The 22,943-nt window shown below is 41.4% G+C and overlaps 1 protein-coding gene across 1 annotated transcript in view; it reads right to left on the minus strand.

The window, feature by feature from the left end:
- Positions 1-22,943, minus strand: part of galnt18b (UDP-N-acetyl-alpha-D-galactosamine:polypeptide N-acetylgalactosaminyltransferase 18b) — a 97,758-nt gene that overhangs the window by 57,761 nt on the left and 17,054 nt on the right. Inside the window, exons 2-3 of the mRNA XM_034197026.1 lie at positions 9,093-9,288; positions 6,686-6,852 (exon numbers count right to left, since the gene is read on the minus strand). Of these exons, the coding sequence (XP_034052917.1) occupies positions 6,686-6,852; positions 9,093-9,288 (363 nt within the window). The remainder of the gene's footprint in view (positions 1-6,685; positions 6,853-9,092; positions 9,289-22,943) is intronic.

A 22,943-nucleotide genomic window follows, 5' to 3' on the forward strand; every position in this document is an offset into this window, starting at 1 on the left:
ATCGCCCCCCCCCGCTTGGGACAGTATGTCCCTGCGTAGTGGGAGCTGCCATGGCTGCCCACACAGCAGCTGATATATCTCCGCTAGCCAGTACATAGCTGGCCAGTGCGGAGCTATCAGGATAAGTGTGTGGCGTTGCTCTCTCACTCTGGCCAGAGTTGGGGGTATCAGAGCCAGGGGTGGGAACGCGTACAGAAGGCCCGGGGGCCAATCGTGCGCGAGTGCATCCACGCCTAACGGTGCATTTAGATCGCGCATCGAAAAGAACAGCTGACACTGAGCGTTGTCTTTCGATGCGAACAGATCCACCGCAGCTCTGCCGTAACGCACCCACAGCTGGCTCACAATCCTTGGATGTAGAGTCCAGTCTGCATAAAGTGGTATACCTCTGGACAGTAGATCTGCCCCGAGGTTCATCACTCCCGGTACGTGCGTCGCTCTCAGAGAGAGGAGACGTCTACCGCTCCATAGGATCAGTTTGCGCGCCAGTGTGTGTAACTGGAGAGAACGCAAACCCCCTTGGCGGTTAATATACGATATTGTGGTCGTATTGTCTGTCCTCACAAGGACGTGATGTCCCCTGAGGAAAGGCAGAAAGCGTTTTAGGGTGAGAAACACCGCTAAAAGCTCCAGGTAATTTATGTGCGCCCGCTGGAGGTCTCTGCTCCAGAGACCCCTCACCGGGCGACCTTCATAAATACCTCCCCAACCTGTCAGACATGCGTCCGTGGTGACCACTTTCCGTGAAAGGACAGCACCCATAGGCACACCTTGTACTAGAAAAGTCGGGTGCAGCCAGTGGCGCAGTGCCATTACGCATTTCACAGTAACCATCACTCTTAGTTTAGTTTTAGGGCGGCCACCCAGCGCTGAAACTCCCTCATGTGTAAGCGTCCCAGTCGTACGACCAGGATGGCTGACGCCATGAGCCCCAGCAATCGCAGGCATGATCTGAAGAGAACATGTTTGCGCAGCTGGAAAAGAGCGAGACAAGCTCTGAAAGCTTTCACTCTTTCCGCTGATAAGCGGGCTGTAAAGGGCACCGAGTTCAGGTGTAAACCCAGGAAGAGTATAGTCTGCGCGGGGCACAACATGCTCTTCTCTGTGTTTATTATGAAACCCAGGTTGAGCAGGTGCTATACGAGTACATTTGTCTGCGTAACATCCTCTTGCTCCGACTGTACGAGAAGCAGCCAGTCGTCCAGGTAGGTCGCCAGGCGAATACCCTGTTGTCTTAACGGGGCTATCGCGGCTTCCGTACATCGTACAAACACCCTTGGACTGAGAGACAGACCGAAGGGGAGTACTCTGTATTCATAACAGATCCCCTGAAATGCGAATCTCAGATATTTCCTGTGTGGGTAATATACTGGGATGTGAAAATATGCATCTTTCAGGTCGACTGATGTAAACCAGTCGTCTTGTCGCACGAGCCGCAGCAGAGATGTGTGAGTGAGCATTCTGAACTTATATCTTTTTAGATATTTGTTCAGAGCCCTCAAATCAAGTATTGGCCGAATTCCGTTCCCTCCCCGTTTGGGAACGAGGAAGTACTTGGAATAGAAGCCGCCCTGACTCTGCTCGGCGGGTACTATAGATATAGCCCTCTTTTCTAGGAGAGAGAGAATCTCTCTCTCCAGAATATGGGCTGACTCTCCTCGGGCCTGCGAATGCAGAATGCCCGAGAAGCGAGGGGGGGGTGACAGCGAATTAGAGTCTGTAGCCCCGTGTTACTGTCTTGTAAACCCAAGCAGATGATGTGAGCATCTTCCACTGCATGCTCCTTAGAGCCAGTGGAGATGTCACGTCTCTTCCCCTCTGAGTCTCTATTTGTTGTGTTATGGGGCCCTCTAGTGTCTGAACACAGTGGTGCCCCTTTTCGACAATCCCCACCGACACTGCGCATGCGCATGACGGTGATGCCTTCACAACCCCAGCCGGCACTGCGCATGCGCGTGGCGGTGGTGCCTTCACAGACCCGCCTGTAATCCGCCTTTTGAGAGATGCCGTAGCTGCTCTCAGAAGGGGAACAGTTGACGGGCTGTTTATTGGTTTTATTGTTTTTCTTTTCATTTTTTTTTAACTGCGCCCTCGGCCTGAAGTCTGGATGCGTCAGCGGTAAATGTTTTATGACAGAAAAATCAACAAATGTGTGACATGTGTTTGTGCGGACTTGAGGATGGTGTTGAGGCATCTCTCGAGGCGGCGGGAACACATTTAGAGCTGGGGAACCGTGGATTTCCAGCTCTGTCACAGAGGGGAGAAGGAGGGACTGTCACGCCGCTCGCTTCTTCTTCCTCGAATGCTGGCCGAAATTCTGGGTTGGCTGCGCCTGAGCTGCATCCGGAACCGGAGATTTTCTAGGCCAGCTCGCCCTCGTCTCCAGCCTGGGCTGGGGACTCAGGGCGGGCTGCGACCTCTGCGTCTTCGGTGTTTTAAACCGAGCAGGGTTCGAGGCAGCTTGGGCGAAGGACTGCTGCTGCGAAGGCAGCGGCTGGACCCTTCGAGGGAGGCAGAGGTGGAGTGCCTCGTCCTCCTTCTTTTTTGACTCACACCTCCTTTGCATGGAAGCAAGAGCGGAGCCGAAAATTCCCTCGGGAACGATGGGCATGTCCAGCACATCCTCCTTTTCCCGGTCTGGGAGGTTGGTGAGGTTGAGCCATCTCGCTCTTTCCTGCACCACCATGATCCCCATTGCCTTGCCCGTGGCCTGGACGGCGCAGCGTTGGACACGAAGACAAATGTCCGTGACCGCTGCCATCTCGTCCAGAGTGGCTGCCCCCGGGTTACCCGACAGGTCCTCGCAGAGCTCCGCTTGGTAAGCGGTTAGCAGCGAGGACACATTCAGGGCCCTGGCGGACAACGCTGCGGCTTTGTAGGACCGTTCAGTCATTGTCGACTGAAATCGGTCCGACTTTGCTGGCAGCGTGGGGTTCCTGCTTGGTGACGGGCCCATCCTCGGTAGGAGGTGGGCCGCTACCAGCGGTTCCATGGGCGGTATGCGGAGCAGGCCAAGCTTCTCCATTCCGTCACAGTCTAGGGAGGAGGCACCCTGGATTGGGACCTTGTTGCTGAAGGGCCGGTCTCTCCACGAGACCGACACCTCATCCAACATCTCCGGGAAGACCGGAAGGAGTTGCCTCTTTGTCCGCGCTGCTTGGGGAAAATGTTTCCCTTCGTAGCGGGACCTGGAGGTCTCCTTGGCCATTTCAGGCCACGGGATGTCGAGTCTGGCCGCGGCGCGTTTACACACGGCCTGCAGGTCCATGCTCAGACAGGGCGAAGCTGGTGTGCTATCGCCCGGGAGAGCAGCCCTCGCTCCAGGCTTTGCAGCCTGAGCCGATGACATGAAGATGTCTTCTTCATGTTCATCCGACTCGGACAGGAGGAACACCGAGGCGTCCTCTTCGTCCTCATCGTAGTCCAGCTCGAGGACATCCTCCGCGGGTGAGACCATGGTGAGGTCTAACCGGGAGCCCTAGCTCGGTAAAGCGTGGGGTCCCGTTCCCGCGTGTTTTGCCGTCACCGGGTCCCGGCCTGCCAGGGCGCGGGATTCCGGTTCTGCAGCCATCGCAGATAATGAGCCCCAGACCGACACGGAGAGGGGTTCACTCTCTGCGGCGGACGCCCCCGCGTCTTGACTGCCGGCCGGCAGGTCAGTGGACATGGGGGGGTCCTGCTCCGACAGGCTAGCTTGGCGTGCTAGCCGTCGGCGGAGGCTCTTCACGGTGAAGCGGACACAATGTCCGCACGAGCCGGGGTTGTCGATAGCGCCTCGGGCGTGTTCCACCCGAGGCAGGACGAGCAGACCTGGTGTGTGTCTGTGCCCGAGATCTTCAACCCGCAGCCACAGAGTCGAGCCACCGAGTCCCTGACTCCTCTGGTGTGAGGGAGAGAGGCGTCCATCTTGTTCGCCTCGTGGCGTGGAGAGGACCCGCTCTCAACAGGTAGGTTGGGAGAAAAAAGGTGTTACCACCCTGTCCTTAATCCGGAGAAAAGGACGGTGTGGGTCTTTTATTCCCGGAGAATACTGACTGGTGTGACAGTATGCTCCTTTAATCCTTTCCTCCTCCATGGGGAAGAGAAAAGAAAAAACTTCCTCGCTACCGTAGTATTACCGTCGGAGTAGCCGGCGAGCGCCCGTCGACCGAAATGGTTATTTGGGTTCAGTCTGTGGACCGTTAAGCTTGTCCGGCTACTATAGAGATGTGCTCTGAAGCGAGAAGAGGTGTTTGAATGACGCATGCGTCGTGGCGCAAGCTACTTATAGGGGGTGAATTCCCTGACGCTGACGTCAAGATCACCAGCCAATCAGGATTGGCGTAATGAGATTGATGCTTCTGTTTGCTCCGCGATGAGGCGCATCCCATAGTGAGACATCGAACGGAGTGTTATGAATGAGAACTGTCTGTACATGTATATCACCATACAAAAAAAACTACTCCTGATGCAACATAGAAAAATATATATTATAGTATTTTATAATAATTGAGGCATTAATGTGCAATTGTTTCAGCTCATAAATCGGGGATCATTTTGTATGACTTTACCCTGATCTATATTTCCCGACCAATGTTTGATCTTATTTAAATCTTTAATAAAGCAACATTTATTTGCTGATTTTATTTTACAATGAACATGTGAATTTGTACGATTACTTAATTACTCTTAATGTAGTGAAACATTTAACTCTGAAGTGGAGTAGAAGTATAAAGGAGGAAATACTCAAGTAAAATACAAGAAGCTCAAGGTTTTATTAGTACTTGAGTAAATGTACTCAGACGCTTTCCTCCACTGATCTGAACTGAACTCGTCCTTGCCTTGAATACTGTATGTTCTCTTCATGCATGTTCGAAATAAACACTTTTATCAGCACACAGGCGTTACTTCTCTCACAGCAGATGGCAAATCGTCATGGATACAGGCCTCACACTTACTGTGTAGTTTGCACTCCAGCGTTTCTCACTTCACAACTGAGCGGCTGTTAAAATCTGTGTTTAATATATCCGAATAAGACTCACTTTTCCTCAAGAGATTTTTACCACTCCAGTATCAAATCCTGGGTGCCGTCATTTACTCTCACATTATGTTCGAGACTGTGGTATTATTTAAGTTTGAAAACATTAGTCCTCCGACAGCCAAGTAAGCCCTTCTCAAAACCCCGCTCTTAAAGATGAGCCTTTTCTCGAGCCACGGCATGGGACATTATCCAATTAGGGAGGAATCAGCTAGGTCAATTTGCCCTTCTCCCCCTTGATGGCTACACGTCCACATGCATGCTAATGCCTCTCGGAGGTGAGCTGTGACAGTGGCGGATGACTAATGTAAAGATCAGGATGCCCAGGAGGTTAGCGGTGGAAGATGACATCACAGGTCAACGGGCTAACGACATTTAGCACAGATAAGATTCACAGTCGTGGTGATAATGATAACACCAGGCCTATCAGAGTGACAGAGTGCTCAGGGAAAAATGCCATCAGCAAAATGTCAATGCGTGACTTGGGTCCCTGAAGAAGCTAAAGGCAACTTCTCCCTAGCGCTCGATTACGTGATTAAATATGAATGTTTATGGGATGTGAGGTAATAATCTAATAATGTGCCAGTGGAAGAAAACCACAGGGTTTTCAGCTTTACATTATGTAACGCATACTGTAAGTTAAACTTCCTTGTCAATACGAACAGTCATTATTTGTATTCCAGCGATTGAGGTAAGTTACCATGACATATTGCAACATCTTTATTCTGTCCCATCAGGCTACAGGCAATGCTGCATGTTTGCATTATTGACTTTGGTAAACGGAGTCTTCTCAAAGCTTGTATTTCCAATGTTGATTGCCCCTAATGGCGGACTCAGACCTTGTTACAAGCAGCGCAGCCCATTTAAAAGTGTTTTGCCTATAAATGACCTTGCAACCGTATCATTACCTTTTTATAGCCTGCTTTCTGCCTTTGTAATGTAGTAAATTACCACGTCCACTTTTCACAGGTGACTTCAAGCCTATTGCTTCTGCCTTACAGTATAGTCACCCATCAGTGATCTCATCAGTCATTTCAGTATTAACAACTGAACAGAGCTCAGCAGTTATACATTGTCAGCATAAACTGGATATCTTTTCAACCTGTCTGTTTGTACTAATTTCAATGCATGCATATTTAGGAATTAGTGTTGCAAATGCAGACGAGATATGTACAAACACTTCATCACCTTGCTGTTTTGTTATCTGCCTTGGGGCATATTTCCTGGCTTTGCAGCTAATTAGTGAGATTCATTGATTAAATCCAGTAAACACAGCCCCTAATTAAAAACATTAGATGAATGTGGAGGTCGGAGGAGCAGTACATTACTGTGAATATCACATATAGATTTTCCACATGAGGCAATGAAATGTAAAGTATAGGCAGGGGGACCAGATGAGTATGCGGAAAATTCAGTATGGCCTCCCGTACATTAAATTCAGTGTCAACGATCATGATCAGTAAAACAAACATGTTTAAGAATATGAACGACTTTTGTTCAAGAACATAAAAACAACCTTCTGTCCTCAGAAAGAGAACACAATGCATGCAACAATGTTTTTATCATTATTACTTTTTTGTTGAATGGTAAGTCACTGTTTCAAACAACGTCCTTGGATGGTTTGATTTCCATCTTTAAATGGCTTTATTATGAAATGATGCCGCTTACTGTTATTGCTGTTGTCGTCCACCAGGATTATCTCTTTGAGAAGGTGGGAGGGCGTCCTGTTGATGGCAGAGTGGATGGACCGCAGGATGACGGAAAAGGCTTCATTCACAAAAATGAACACGATGCTCACTTGAGGGAGGTTTAAAGGGTAAGTGAGGTTCCTACACCTGTGGAGGACAGACACAAAACAAATGGTAAGGCATGGTTTTGTCTGTAGGATAACAGGGTAACATGGTAGCAGGTTGATGGCAGATGTTATGCTAACCCAGCCACTTGCGGTGTATAGCAGGAGATTTTTTTAAGACATCAGTATAAATGTAAGACTGGCATTAGTTCATGTCCAGCAGATATTTGGATATTTAACAATAAGGCTGCTACTGCAATAGTGGTGTACCTGGAATGCAGTTTGGTTTAGGAGGAATATATATAATTGGATGTGTGGTTGGGTTCTAGAATTAATCTAATCTCTTTTGCTACTGCCTCCACTTGCTGTCATTTTAATTGTGAAAAAGGAGTTCAGCTTCTTCTCTCAAGAGGAAACTGATACCTGTTTCCTGGAAATGAAGAAAAAGGAAGCTATACAAATATGACTAATGCTGCAGGCAATTTCAATTTGAGTTTAAATTACAGCCTTTGAAATGGAAATCATAATGTTTTCTGTGTGTAATGACACAAATACGTTTTCTTCCTCAATAACACAATGAAGATTGTGGTAACAAAATCTGGGGCAAGCTCCCAATAATAATCATTTGAAATGACCATATAATTTAATTGTAAAAAGTGAATTGTGGTAAGAATTGTGACATTTTAACAGTTTTTAGTCCTGCCTGTAAAATATATTGTAATCCCCATGCTGTAACTACACCACGCTGCCAAATGCCTGCTGGATTCACAGAATGCCGAGATTACTACTTTTAGGAAATGCATGCTAAATGTGTATCCCCCAGGACAGTTTTGGATGTTTTTACAGAGCCAGCATGAGTGGGAGTGGTCTCACGGGATTTTAGCGATGTGCAGTTGAGAAAAATACCCTGAAGATCGATGAACTGTGTGAACCTTTCCACCAGGATGTCACTTTGTGCGCTCCTGTAACATGTGAACACGAGAGCTGTGCTGAAAACAGAGTCAGATTGCCGATGTGGTGTGAGCAATTCTCTGTAAAGACGTTGGTGTATTGACTTTACAGGATTGCTTTTCGTCCAGGGATTAATCAAAGTGCCCAGAGTGCACACATAATTGCACACGGCTTTGAAAATATTAATTTACAGGCTGCTGAGGAAACAAGCATTTTTCCCTGCCACCTTCAGCTGGCCGCAGGGGTTTGAGTCAGATATCGGTAGAACAAAAGTCACTCTTTAATTAATCCTACAACAAAATATAGTTTGCTAAGCAGCAATAATGTACTTAATACTGTAGACCGTTTTCAATTAGACACATTTGTGTTTGATAGGAAACCACAAAGTGCTTTGAATGTGCTCTAAACTTGCCTTTATTTATGACTGAAAAGTTAATGCTCATCAGATAGAGAGAAGAGGAGAATTTATTATTATTATTATTATTATATATAGTTAGCAAAATCTTTTTTTGACTGTTGATTGAATAAAGATAATGTGTACACAAGAAATTGGCTCTGGGAAATTATACTCAATGTTTTATATCTGAAATTCTGACAAAAAAAGGTAAATCAACAAAGAATTTAAAAAAAGGCTTGAATGACCCCATGACCTTTTAGCTAGCACACCACGGGGTCGGTCTAGCAGTCCAATTGTAGTTGTCCCCAGGGGGAAAATCGGTTGTGGATTCAAATTAAAAGTTCACATTCTCCCTCTGGATACATTTTAATCACCAGTGTGATTACTGTATGTTGATCTATTGCCATCATCGGGTCAACATCCTAGCAAATACTTCAAAACTAATGACATCCCCTTCAGCCTCAGCTGCAGTTTGTGTTTGTTAGCAAATGTTCATAAGCTCACATGCAACACTAAGGTGGTGAACATGATATAAACACAATGCCTGCTTGATATCAGCCTTGTCATTATAAGCATGTCATCATGTTGAGTGCAGCCTTTCACTTGAAGCACAGAATAACAAGACCTCTTGCACGACCGTAGATTCGTTTTTATCATTAATGTGATGTAGTACCTTCATTTTCCAATCATAATTATATATTATAACCGATTGCTATCATAATATATTTATACTGTGATAGAGGAATTAATTAATCATATTACCCACAACTACATATGTTATGTGAAGACACGACCCATCAGTTCAACAAGAAAGCAATGAAAGCATCAGAGAAAAATACGAATGACTAAATGACAGGATCATTTATACTGTGACTCTATGGTAGCATGTATGTACTGTAGGACAGTGTTGAGCACCATTCTACCTGCAGTCTTACCCATCAGGCCTGAGGTCTGGGATTGGCCTGTCTAAAGAGAGTCGATCACTGAGGTAGCCGTTGTATCCGTAGTACTGGAACATCTTCAATGCCACCCGCTGGTTGTCCGGGCCGAGCTCCTGACCCCAGTGAGCGAACAGCGATGAGTCGGAGAACGATGTGTCCGCCTGACTGTCCTCTCCCTTCCCTGGAGTCTCTAGGAGGCACAGGAAGACAAAAAAGCATGAATATTTGTCCAGGACAATCTTTCTAAAGCACAGGGTTTGCGTAAGGTGATATTAAAGTGATGTAGAAAAATGATATCCCTAATATAATCACCGTGATGAATGTTGCTTTGTTAGCAGGTGAAGGGTGGCCTTTTATTTCCAGAGACTGATAGGCATTAACAGAAACACCAGAAGTTCATACTGTCAAAGGACGAGAAGCTCTGGTGTCACCAAAACAAAAGATCCCTACTAGCAGCTGGTGGGATGTTTTGTAGCTGACATTGCTATTCGACCGACTCAGAGAAGAGAAAGTAAAACGAATTTACCTGAAAGTATCGCAATATACACACACAAGCTTTCTTTCATAATTAATAAAGTGATTTTCTTTGGAGAAAGTAAACAAAAAAAGTGATTGTTTATGCACTAGAACAGGGCTGAAACCTTATGGGTTCAAGATGAGTGCAGTTGACTCATTATATAGCTAAACAGCACTGACAGCACTCGGAGCAGAGACATCTAACAAACACACATTTGGTGTGACACACAGTATATTACTTTTTGTGGTGCTTGTTGATAGACTCTGTTCATGTCCAGACTCCATAAAACAATGCTGGCATCTGTTAAAAATTCTGTCCTGCTTCCAAGAGGTCTTAATGCACTTCAGAGGCAAACTTCTGAGTGAGCTGAGCTTAACAGTCCGGGAGATTTAACCACAGGCAAGTGGTTTTCATGCAATATAAAAGTATATAAAGTCGATAGTTTCTTGAATAATATAAAATAATTTACCTCAACTGCACTTGCATGATTACAGTCTAGCTTTCAAATGTCACTGATCGTTTTGTCTTTTGCATTGCAAATTAAATGGGCAAAATCTCCCCCAGGTTTGTCATTTAAAACAGTCAATTCATTGACTCAATGTACCTGTTGGAACATTATGCTGTGTTTCAATCGTGTGCTGCAGTAAGTCTGAATATTGCAGAGCTTTTGCAGAACTTTAGCATTATTGAGAAGCACAGTGGAATCTATCATCTGTGAAAATATGGGGGTATGGGTGAAAGGCTGCTTGTGGTAACCAGGGAAATCTCTGGAATATTATTTCATGAGTACTAAGATTGCTGACAAGAGTAAGATTTATTATTTTTTCTTCAGAACTGTATGGAAAAAAACAAGCTAACATTTATACAATATACACTTCTAGAAAGAGATTTAATAAGAAAAAACAAAAAAAATACCCTAATTGAAAACGATGGAGTATAACTGAATTACATGCCATGGACGATTATTGTTAATTAAAATGTCTAAAGAGGAACATGTCACCAGGAAATGAATTCTAATCAAAATTGGTGCTGGTATCATCCGTTAATAATTTAATTAAAATCTAATGCACATGTCCCCTGGAGCATATTGAAGAAATACAACACATTTCATTATGTAGCCACATTATTTCAGCTTATAAATATACTTAACAGTTGTTTTATCGTTTTCAGAATAAAATTCAAGCAAGTAAAATATTGATTATAATTTGTTCTCCCCCTTTAATTAAATATGTGTCATATCTGGGTTTTTTCTTCTGTTTTTGTCGAAACTATTGTAAATTCATATTTCAATATTAAATTTGAGAACATGACAAAGGCTAAAATGTGGAAGCTAATATCCTTTTCAAAGTTTAGAAGGAATTAAATAGTGAGAAATGAACACAAACAAAGGAGCCTTACATGAATAAAAGAGGTAAAAGAAAAAAGGCTTTGAGTGCTCAGCGACACTCGGGCCAAAGACAAGGTTAATGTGTGCGTGTTTGTGTGTATGAAGTATGCATGTGTTTTAGGCAGATTGGGGGAGATTAATATTCATGAGCAGATTGTTTTTACATGCAATGACAAACAGACAGTCGGGGAAGAACTAAAACAACAATATGGAGGCAGGGATTACATTAGGACAACAAAAAAAACTGCTTCTGAAAAGAAACACACACCTAATGTCTTTGGAAGTTGAAGGAAACTATTGTGTTGGTTACAGGGGTTTCTATCCTGTAAGAAATAAAATGCAAAGCCTTTCTTACACATGTGGTGAAGAGGACATGTTTATATTGACCCCAACACTGAAGCTCAACTTTAGAAAATCTGAGCATTGTTAAAGCCTGACTGAAAACACAACTCTAAATGAATGGTAATGTTGCTCCGTAGCTGCTGCAACAAATGTTTGCTATCTGCTACACTGAGAGGAAAACATTTACCATTCATTGGTCAGAGAGTGATTTATAAAGCGATCAATTATAATAATTATTATAGGCTAATTGTTTATATTCAAGGAATCAAGAGATAATAGGGTGAAGAGTTTTCGGGAGGTTTGTGTGATAATATACAGAAAGAGCAGAAAAGAGGGAGTTGCTTGTGTTCCCGGTGGTGTGCTGAAGGGCCGACTATGAAGCGATATGATCCTCTGTTCTTTTGCTATATATGAAACAGCTAACCCATCTCTGTCCAAAAGTTACACATTTTGCCTACCAGTTAATCCCATTCTGCCAACCATTTAATGCATGGCAAAAAGCTGAACCAGTTAGGGAAGTGGTATCAATCTCTAGCCATTATCATTAACCAATTTAAGGAATATGCAGGGCAGAAGGTACCAATACCTTTGGCCCAGTTCATGGTTGTTCCAGTCTGGTTTTAAATTGTTAGCTCTAAATGGTGAGGTACTGTGTACAATTGCTAATAATGTATTCAATGGAACATTTTTCTAAAGTAAATCTTGTTTTCCTATGATAATCCATCCATATCGATCATTTACACACATTCCAAGGACCTAGCTGTATTCAAGAGAAAAATACTAAATCAAAAGTGAACCAACATCCAAGATGACAGAACAGCGCACAGCAAACAGGACGAGCCTGAGGGGGAATGACTTCAACTCTGCACATTAAACAGTGTTGAGTTTCAGCGCTGTAGCAGAGGTGAAGTGCCGCTTGATAGGACAACACCGTGATTAGACTAAGGACATGATAGAAGTTCTCAAAGACTTTCAATCATGGGAAGTACGCCTGGAGGCTCATTTGTTTCACTGGTTGTAATGGTGATTAATTAGACCTTCAGAGACCGTTTCCTCAGCGGTCATCTAGCAGCAGTTAGAGCAGGTGTTGATTAGACAGGGTTACACAGGCGACGTAATCCATTTGGTGTGTCGGTGCAGGTAGAGAAGATGGTTGACAAACATGTTAGTACCTATGGTTAGTACAACCTTTGTTAAATGGGTTACGATAAATGACAGAATATGTCACATGACTTGCTCTTTATCAAACAGGTGAATTATGGTAACCTTGGTGTTTGGAGAGTGGTTTCCTCTTGAGTGCACATTCAGTCAACTAACCTTGGTGCCAAGTCAAGTAAAGCACAGCAAAATACCTGAGGCAAAAACGAGTGTGTGTGTGTGTGTAGATAGGTGAAGTAGTCCCTAAGCTTCCCAGCAGCACTCTAGGTGTGAAGTGCAGCAGTAATGCTTCGACAGTGAGGCAACTGAGTTATAGCCGTCTGCTAGCACAGTTACAGAGGCAGTAGAAAGGATATGCAACAATGTACACACTGACAAAATTGAATCACGGGAGACCAAACAAAGACACTTAGCAAAGAAGTTGCTGAAAGAGAACAATATGCCTCCAGTTATACATGAACTACTTTTTAGAGGCACAGCAGTGCATTATACATTATTAAATTAGATCCTTTTAAAGATAGTTCAATGAAACTGCCCAACAATGCAAAAACATTTGCATCAAATTATATTCAAGCATCTTCTTCTGTCTGTAAAAAAGAAAATTGCTGTTTTTACCACCTCAGAGAATATTCCTGTAGATAACGCCAGCTCACCGTGGTACAGATGTAGAATTTTGATAAAACTGCTTTGGGCATGAATTTGTAGCCGGCCTCTCCATACTCTAAAACTATATTCCATAAGAGGGAGGAGGGAAGAGGGAAGCATTTGGCTGTAACAATTTTAGTGGAAATCAATAAAGGTTAAAATCTCGGTTGAGAAATCTTTACAGAGTAGCAGAATCAGTGAGTCCGTTTTCTCAGAGTAGTAATTCTTAAAAGCAGACCTAAGGTCTTAAGTAATGCATTTATTTAACACAGATGGCTCTTCTTCCAACACACTTGTAGAGAGTATAAATGTGAAGCTTGTTTTTTTCTAACTTGGCATATTGCAGGTGAAGAGACTGGTTGAACTGTGATAACATTTCTCTTATCTTGCAGTGACATACAGGAGGTGAGTCAGGCTTTCATCTCGTTCGGTTGCTTTCTTCAACATTTGAGCTGCAGGAAATAGGACATTTTGCAGGTAGACTCCTACAATAACTCTTGTTAAATCACACAATCATATACTCCTGCTTTATCGTCTCTGCACTGGCAACTTCTGAGGTTTTTAATCATTGTTTAAGATTTAAATGATCGCAGCATTGCCTTGTTTCAAAAAACCTTCTGGTTCATTTAAAGTTTGTTCATATTATTCAAAGAATGTATGAAGGTCTGCTATTCCTCAGACTACATTTCCGGTGTCAAAATCTTTGTTTTCTGTTTCTCTATATTGATTTTAAAGAGATTCTTAGACACTGTATATACTGTATGTTATACTCCCTTTCCTACTGCATGGTATGGCAGAGTTGGCTAAATGCAGTACACTGCTGTGCTTTGTCTCAATCATTTTGAGATTCCTTGCATCCCAACAGAACTCTCACAGTGATACAGAGCAACAAACGCAGAGGTAGTCACTTAAGACGGCTGCTGTGGAAGACACAGGTATTTAACTACTAACCAAAAATGACAAAGGAACATTGTGTTAATCAGATGAAGATCCCCGTTTGACCTTCAACTAAAAAACTATTTAAAAACACGCCTGCAGTTCTTAGTTTCACAAGTGTTACTTTCTGTAAATTCCCTCCAATTACAGCAGACAGTTTGCAATGTATGTGTAGTCACTATGTCATTTTACATCCAAAATAATGAGAACGTAGCATGAAGCCACAACATCAAACGATGTGCTGCAGTCAAAATATTCATTGTATATTCAGTCTGACACCAACACAGAGGGAGGAGAAAACCTCGACTCAGACATCAGTCTGTAAAAAAAAAACAGGTCTCATCAGCCACATGAAAATATTAAGACACACCGATGTTTCTACAACTTTATTATCAAAGAGCTGTCAGTTAAAGAGATCAAGTATTTTAAAACTTTTCAAATGCAATGTGGTTTTGACAATAGTGCAGACAATCTCCTGCTTGCTGCCACAGTCACATTTACTGTAGCAATTTTTCAATGCATTTCCTGCAAAGCAGCTCAAGATCACTCATCTATATGAAGCTGCATATATCAACCTTTGAGCTTCTTTTCCTCCTTCAACAAAAAGGCATAAAATAACTTTTTATTTTGATAATTATTGGATGTGCTCCAATATAATTATATGATTAAACAATACAGACCATTGTTTATGCATATAGTGCACTTGTAAAGGCATGATTGTGTGATTGTTTTTGACCATACCGCCACTCTTACTGAAACACTTCCATTACTGGGTAAACAGTGCATGAGGAGTGGTAAGCACCAGGTGTGACCTTCTATATCAACTAGGCCTTCATACTCCACAGCATACTCCACAGCACCTATAATCCACTCCACAGCACCTGTCACATGTGTTTTCACTGAGGTTCTGTCGTCTGTAAATTACTTTTCAGTTTGTTTATTGTACCCCTCAGTCACATAATGCAAAGGTGGGTCCAAAATATATATATATATAGTATGTCAGAAATACATAACATAAATTATAAAAGTGTAAGGTACAATGTTCTTCTTTTTTTTCTAAACACTTTTAGTTCCGTTAAAACAAATGACACAATAAGTCTGCAAAAAATATGGTTTTAGATCAAGTCGTGCGTGCATGGAAAATATAGTAGCAGTTGATTAAGGGTAAAAGGACTTCCTTTCAGGTCAGCATTAACAAATGGAGTAAAGGAATCCCGACATGCAGGAATATAGAATATATCTGCCAGGGGACTTCATTTCGCTCGATAAACCTGAAAGAAGGTTAATAATACCACTAAGGACATATCCATTGAGCTGTCAGATGGTAAAACTGATCATGAAGGATCCTTAACAGATGGCAACATATTTTTAAATATGCCTCAACAGTGACATGACACCACTTCACAGTACTCGCATAAAAGTAATTTAGAAAAATACACCAATTTGGATTTTGAAACATCTTAACACAGATGGCTCTTCTTCCAACACACTTGTAGAGAGTATAAATGTGAAGCTTGTTTTTTTCTAACTTGGCATATTGCAGGTGAAGAGACTGGTTGAACTGTGATAACATTTCTCTTATCTTGCAGTGACATACAGGAGGTGAGTCAGGCTTTCATCTCGTTCGGTTGCTTTCTTCAACATTTGAGCTGCAGGAAATAGGACATTTTGCTGGTAGACTCCTAACTCTTGTTAAATCACACAATCATATACTCCTGCTTTATCGTCTCTGCACTGGCAACTTCTGAGGTTTTTAATCATTGTTTAAGATTTAAATGATCGCAGCATTGCCTTGTTTCAAAAAACCTTCTGGTTCATTTAAAGTCTAGATTATAGACTGAGCAGAACTGGCTCTTCAGTGCTCCTTTTCAAAAATATACATCTACGTTACTGCTTTTTCTTAATTCAATTTATTCTTGATCTGTATTGTATGCATCTAATCGTATTGTTTTTGCTTTCTCTAGAAATGTAATAAATGTAAGAAAACTAAATTGTTGATACGCCGTGAGCATATTTGCAATCACATATTTCCCAAACCAGACAATAAAGGGCAATCTGTGAGTCGATCCTTCAACATCAAACCAGCACCATTTTTAGTATTTACTGCATGTAGTTGCCCTGCATGTCCTACCTTAAATGCCAGATCATGAATACATCAGTATTCATTACAAACAACCCATCTGGTTTTCTGAGATGAGCTTTCTGTACGTTGAGAGATGTTTGTTGAATACAGCATTTGATTTTGCAAAAGGGATTATCGCTTAAAACTATTAATTGAATTCCCTGTTGTGCCAACATGTGAAACCTGTAGCATTTGGCAAAGAAAAAATACCCAAAAGAGGTCATCAATAATGATGCAGGTTTTTTTTCACACGTGGCTTGAAGCAGGAGTCCAAATAGCCTACTGTAAATGCTAATTTGTGCTGGGTCTGCTGGAAGTGTAAATAGGCAACTGTTTTACTAACATCTTGTGAAAAATGTGATTTATGCAGGTTATTAAATGAATACCTGCTTTTAAAATAGTGGACAAGAAGGGAAGGATAGTAGCCTGTGAGTGAGGTGTGTTTTATGTATAGTTTACTCTTAAAACTATTTAGTTGAACAGCTGAGATGAGAGCCACTGTTTTCATGGTGCATGGCCCTCTTAACATCCAGAGCGCCAACAGTCTACCTACGCACTCACATAAAAGTGTATCATGAGGAAGATACTTGTGTTTGCAGAACACCGCTGCACTTACACACTGTGATCAGCTGTGCATGCTTATACAGCACAGTTACAGTATAAATGTTATTAATTCTCTCCCACAGTAGTCCCAACTCTGTCACAGTAAATACAGCAAACAACCAATTAGTGTGTTTACTGGGCGGGAGGCTGCACTGTACAGTCTCTGTATGGTTTTGCCTCTGTAACTGGAGAGGGGGGAAATGCTCTCATTAGGACGCATCAGTAGCTGGCACGTCACACTGGCATTTCCTGTTGAAAGCGGAGAGGGGTGTGTGGCTTTGTCTTTTTCTTTGTTTATCCCCATGAGGGGATATGCAGTGGCAGGATTTAGTAGGAGGGTCATGTTTACTTGCAGCGGCCTTTGTCATCTCTACCCCTTTTGTTCATTTCTCCTCATTAAAGTGTTGGGATCACCCGTGCCCTTCAGAAGGGAACAAAGGCTTTTTTGTGCTTTTACCTCCTTGAGGAGAATATTCTCCTCTAGAAATGCAACGTCATTAACACTGACACATTCTGAGCAACTAGCAGCAATATTTTTGAACAACAGCAGATATCATGTGACAGAGGAGATGTTATTTGAGATCAAACTCCGGACAATTTGCTCCAGTGCCACATTTCTCATTCCCACTGTTCCAACTTGAAAAGCTGTATTTGTTATTCCATTAAATGCAGTCTGAGAGTCCTTCTCTGTAACACCCTATCAGATCTGACTTCCTCAGCAACAAGCCTGGGAAAAAAATAATAAAATCTTCACAATATCTCTTCACTTTTTATCTCGGACTCTTTATCTATGCTGCACGCTTAACATCATGTGTCCTTTACTGGGGGGTTGTTTTCTTTATCAAGTGGAGTCTAAGGTTAAGGCTCCCCCCCTCAAACCACACATCAGAGTGGGAAATAAATCAAAACTTTATCAGAGCGTTCACCTGAGAGCAGAGGAATAAACAGATGTGACCCAAGGCATAGAAAAGCACAGGCTGAAGAAGGGTCGTAATTCATCACTTGGGGTGAATCTATCTTTTAGAGCCAATACCAATTATTTGCTGGCAATGATGGTTTAAAGTATAACCCCTGGAATTGTTCAACCAAGACCAATTTTATCTTGTATTTTCCATTAAACTGTTTGCTGCTTTTGGGACTATATGTTTAAAAGCGTTCAATAACAGAACAGAAAGCATCGACTGAAAGAAAGAAGCTACTGGGAAAATGTATTTCTGTTTATTAGCAGTATGCATATGTAATCTAATGGATTTAACAAATAAACACTTGAATGATAGTTTATTAACCAAATCAAAGCAGGTCTTGGAGACAATTAATATGATTACATGTAATATTTTGTTCAAGGATCTTGAAATGAAAAGTTTAGAGAGCAATAATCAATGTCTGTGTGATTGTTATATACTCATAAATTATTTGGGCTTTTGACGAAATAACTTAATTATTCCTTTCTAACAATGAAAATAATTCCAGCAGAGCCTGAACACATTTTTTTGTGAACAATGGCACCAATCCATAAAGAGATTTCTTTAATGACTAGAAAGAGATGTGTGAAAGTTTCTGACATACTGTGTTCAATATTTCATTGATAAGTAGTAACAGAATCTTTAAAACAGTGACACTGAGTTTGTCTTGTTCTTACCCATGCATGTGGAAACACAAGCCTCTGCTCTATAGTAATGAAGTCTACATGGATTTAGATGGCAGACAGAGACATCTAGTATTTCATTTCATGTTTTGTTTTTGATCACAGCGTCTATGGACAAGGGAATGGGGCACATATCAATTATTCAGGTGGAGAGCTCCTTGATTTTTTTAAGTCGGGGGATTTGGAGGGAAATAAGGCACAGGACACTTATCAACTATTGTGCGAGTCTCTATACAAAAAGCTGCTCATCTCCAAACCGCATGAGAACATGTACCATTCACAATCCTCACACCACTGAAGAATGAATAGAAAGTTGAACAAAATATAAATATGTTTTCACATACTCAGGAAAATTACTGAGCTCCTCTTTCTTGATGTGTTTACATGCACTTAAGTAACCAGATTACACTTTCCTTCTGCAGTAACCTAAATTCTGAACCTAAATATGAAAACCTGGGAAAGGGAATCAGAGAAACCTGATTTCCCCGGTCAGATATATTTCTTCTAGCCATAAGGTTTCCAATTGCATATTCAATGTACATGCCCATGAGTTCATCTACCACTGTGGCAGGACGCAGCCTTGAGATTAATTACATTTCATCAAAAGTCTGAGTAAAACTGAGGGGAGCCTCTAGGCGCACATATATGTCAGCTTCCACTGCTAGGCACTGGTCTACGTGTATTATTCAGCCTGTAAAGAAAAGGTCTGGCTCCGACTACAGTCTCTTCTCTGACACACACCAACTATCTCCTCAAGATGACATTCATACCCATAATTCCAAACAGCACACACATTTGGAGGAAACATCATGGCATGTTGATTACTTCTTTTAGGAACAGTTCGCTAACATTATGATACTGAATGTTTTTGTAAAAAGTTCCTTGCAATGTATTTTGATAGTTTTTTGACAATATTGGCTTGTGTATTACAATATCTAATCTTAGCTACTTAAACATTATTACAATATTGTATTTTTAGGCACTCTAAGCAGATAGACAGTGCATCCACGCCAAATGTGACATTTTGCATGAACTTTGCGTGATCTTTCCCCCGTCTTAAGCAAAAGATTCAATATGAACCGAAATCTTCTGTGGCGAAACACTAAACTATGTACGACTACCACTTCCCTCTCTACAACTAATGTGTGGTACAGATACCTTATACAGGGAAGAAAAGTAAGCCACGCTTCAAAAAAAGGTTAGGAAGAAACTGATCACTGACCTGCTGCATTAATATGCTTTCCAGTAAGCCGGATACTAAATGCATGTAAATGCAATGTCCAATTTGTAAGAATACCCTGGTTTCTGGTGTGCATGTAACCATACTGATAAACTAAATGCTTAAACATGTGTCATATTGGGTCAACAGAGTTAGACACTTTACAATCTTAAATAGGACACAACATTTCAAACTGTTAATTGTAAACAGCTACAAATAGTTTCTAAAGTTACATAAGATCACATTTTATGGAAGTGGTAAGGAAAATGGGAATATATTTAGCTTGCCACAGATCAACTGCACTTTCCTGCTTAATGGTTGCCTTTGACACAAGTTTCAGTCTCTCAAAAACATCTCTATCAAAGGATGAAACTTGGGCTTTTTGTGTCTCACTTGCTGCAAAAGAGACGCTGACAAGAAAGGGAGAGAAAGTGAGACAAATGCTGAGAAGTAGAAAATGGGATCGTAGAATAGACTCAGACGAATAATGGTTGAAGCTCTTAAGGTTTGATAACTGACAATCCATTCTCAACATCTGCAAGTAAGGCCTGGGCAACAATATAAATCAAGATTTCTTAAATTTCTGTTTAGAGAAGAAGAAATAACCTGTGGGTCAAACTGTGGAGGAGGGATGAAAACTGCCGGAAATGTGTCTAACCCAGGAACTAAGAAATTCAACCAAATAGACATAAGAAATGTACTTTGTTACACATGAGATTGTGTTTCCTAATGTTCATGATCTACTGCAATTAGAAGCGTCATCTCATCATTGGGAAGAAGAATATTTAAATGTGTTTTTTAAACAAGTGCCAAATGTAATGAGGTGTTGTCATAATGATTGATATTTTGAACAAGCACAACTTGGATAGATTGATGTTTATCTTATCAAAAGTCTTCCCACTACACAGACTTTCAACAAGAGAAGAATCACTATAAAAGCAGCTTCAATATGAGCTTTATTTAAATGTATTTTGCTCACATTATGTGGTTTCTTATTTGACATTTATGTTTCCTAACATCTGCCACACTTGCTTCTCAGCTAAGTCAATGTCATATTTGTTGTTTGCCCTTGCCTTTAATGGAGACATTTTTTAATGAGACCTTTGATGTTTCTTTCTGATCTCATCTGGGTTTTTTATTTTCTCCTCATCGCCTTGTTTTATTGCTTTCATGTAGAGAAAAATGTGGCATCCTGCAAATAAGAGCTGTGTAAATGAAAGACAGATTGATGGAAGGTCCAGGAAATAAACAAATAAAATGTTTTGGCTATGTTGAATGATTTAAGGCAGCAGTATTGGTATACATATTGCATGTGTCCAATGTGTGTCCAAACTCTGTCGACCACAAAAATAGACAGATTCAAATTTTAACTTCTGACTACATTTCTGTCACTTGTTCTGTTGTTGTGACTGAGGGTGCATGCAGAAATACATCAGATAGACAAGTGATTTGCTGGGAAAGAAAATCAAGACACTTGATTAAGAACAACTCCCTTGTCGATGGAAATGCCACTATTTGTTGGTGATAAAGGTACACATCTTGGGCGTTAAATACAACATAAACTGAAAGAGTTGTCTTTGGAAGAGGCTAAAGTCTATAAATAAAAAAACGTGTAAATAAAATAATTGACATGCATTTTGTTAACATTGGTTTCCGTCATATAAAACCTCCGATCCCAGATGCAAGTGTGAATTGGCATGATCATTCATGAGGAAATGGAGAAAAAATGTCCTCAGGCTGTCTCTATTTTCACAAGCAGCTGCTGAATGTGTTGCACCTCTCATATCACGCTGAAGGTGAAGAAAGGAGCTGAAGGCCAGAAATAAGGCTCATCAGGACTCAACTAAAAATAGGCAGCCAGTGATGAACAAAGGCGTGAAACACCAGAAACGAGTTTATCTTATTGGGACAAGGGATGAACTCACCATGTTAAAGGTCAAGTGAAATATCAATCACTGAAATTGTTTTCATATAACTCAATATATCAAATCACACATTTGTCTCCGGGGACTTTCCAGACTGTAAAGCATTCACTCTCTGTCCTTAGACACCTGCAGCATTCAAGAAAAAAGCTCACATTACTTTCTTGAAAGACAGTATTGTGCTATTGTCCCTTCCTTCACAACCACAATTGTCAAATATGAATTTGTTTTTAAAACGAGAATAAAACAGTTTTTGGAAATCTCATATTTGAAGGCCAGTGTTGTGCAGGAGATGCAATGTAGCTTTACTGAGAAGAGTAGCATGTCAAAGCAGAGTAGCTTACAGACATCCATACAAGAAACGTTTCCCGCCCTTTTTTCTCCGATCCGACATTGCGCTGGTTAAATACCCTTTACAGCATTTGGGGATCTCTATGGCTTTCACTCAGAAAGTGGAAGCTAGTTAGCGAAGCTTGATAAAGGGATAAGGTTATTTTATGGTAATGTTAGTTCAAAGCCTGTTTATTTGGATTTCTCACAAACTAAATGATGTGTTTGTCCTACATTGTGCAAAGTACATTCTAGCTAGCTGGTTCTCTTTCAAATGACTGCATTTCAAAACTCGCAGCTACAGATACAATCCGGTAAACCCGGCACTCGTACGGTACGTTTTTCATTGATTCAAATGACATAAAGGAATGTAGAAAACCAGAGTTTAAAAGCAAAAATGGAAAAAAGCAACAGTTAATTATGCCGACTCTAAGCTGGTTAAACACTGTTTTTTCTTTAATTAATATATATGAGGAACTATTTTTATTGCAAATGTTGCACCGATCGAATGACCATAACTTGGTTTAAATGTCGAAAACAGTAAGGCCACTTGTTGATGCATCTCTCGTCACAAAGCAGAGAAAGGTTGCTGAATGTTTTGACAGCATGCAGCTACAGGCAACATAAAACAAGGGGTTTCAACGCACCGCCCAAAATGAACCCACCAACCAACAGTACATTTTCTTTCTTCAATAAGAAGCATTTCAGCCTGTAGAGCCACAGTAAGTTGGAGAAGTCCAGCGAGTCCATGTGTTGAACCTGAGGCTGCTGATTCAGCGGCACTGGCAAAGAAAGCTCTCGGTACAGAAATATCAAAGTTTAGTTGCTCTGTGTTTCAATTCTGTAATCACAGCTCTCGCGCTTTTCATCACTTTGAAAAAAAGCCCCGTTTAAAACCTGCTCTGTTCTCATGAATCATGACGTATAGGTTGAGGGAGAATTTTATCTCACAAAAATTCCTACAACAATACTATGAGATATATAATTAGCTCAAAAACTCTGTACAGGGTTGCAAGTGT

This window comes from Gymnodraco acuticeps, unplaced genomic scaffold (genome assembly GCF_902827175.1).
Source record: "Gymnodraco acuticeps unplaced genomic scaffold, fGymAcu1.1, whole genome shotgun sequence".
NCBI classification, from domain to species: Eukaryota; Metazoa; Chordata; class Actinopteri; order Perciformes; family Bathydraconidae; genus Gymnodraco; species Gymnodraco acuticeps.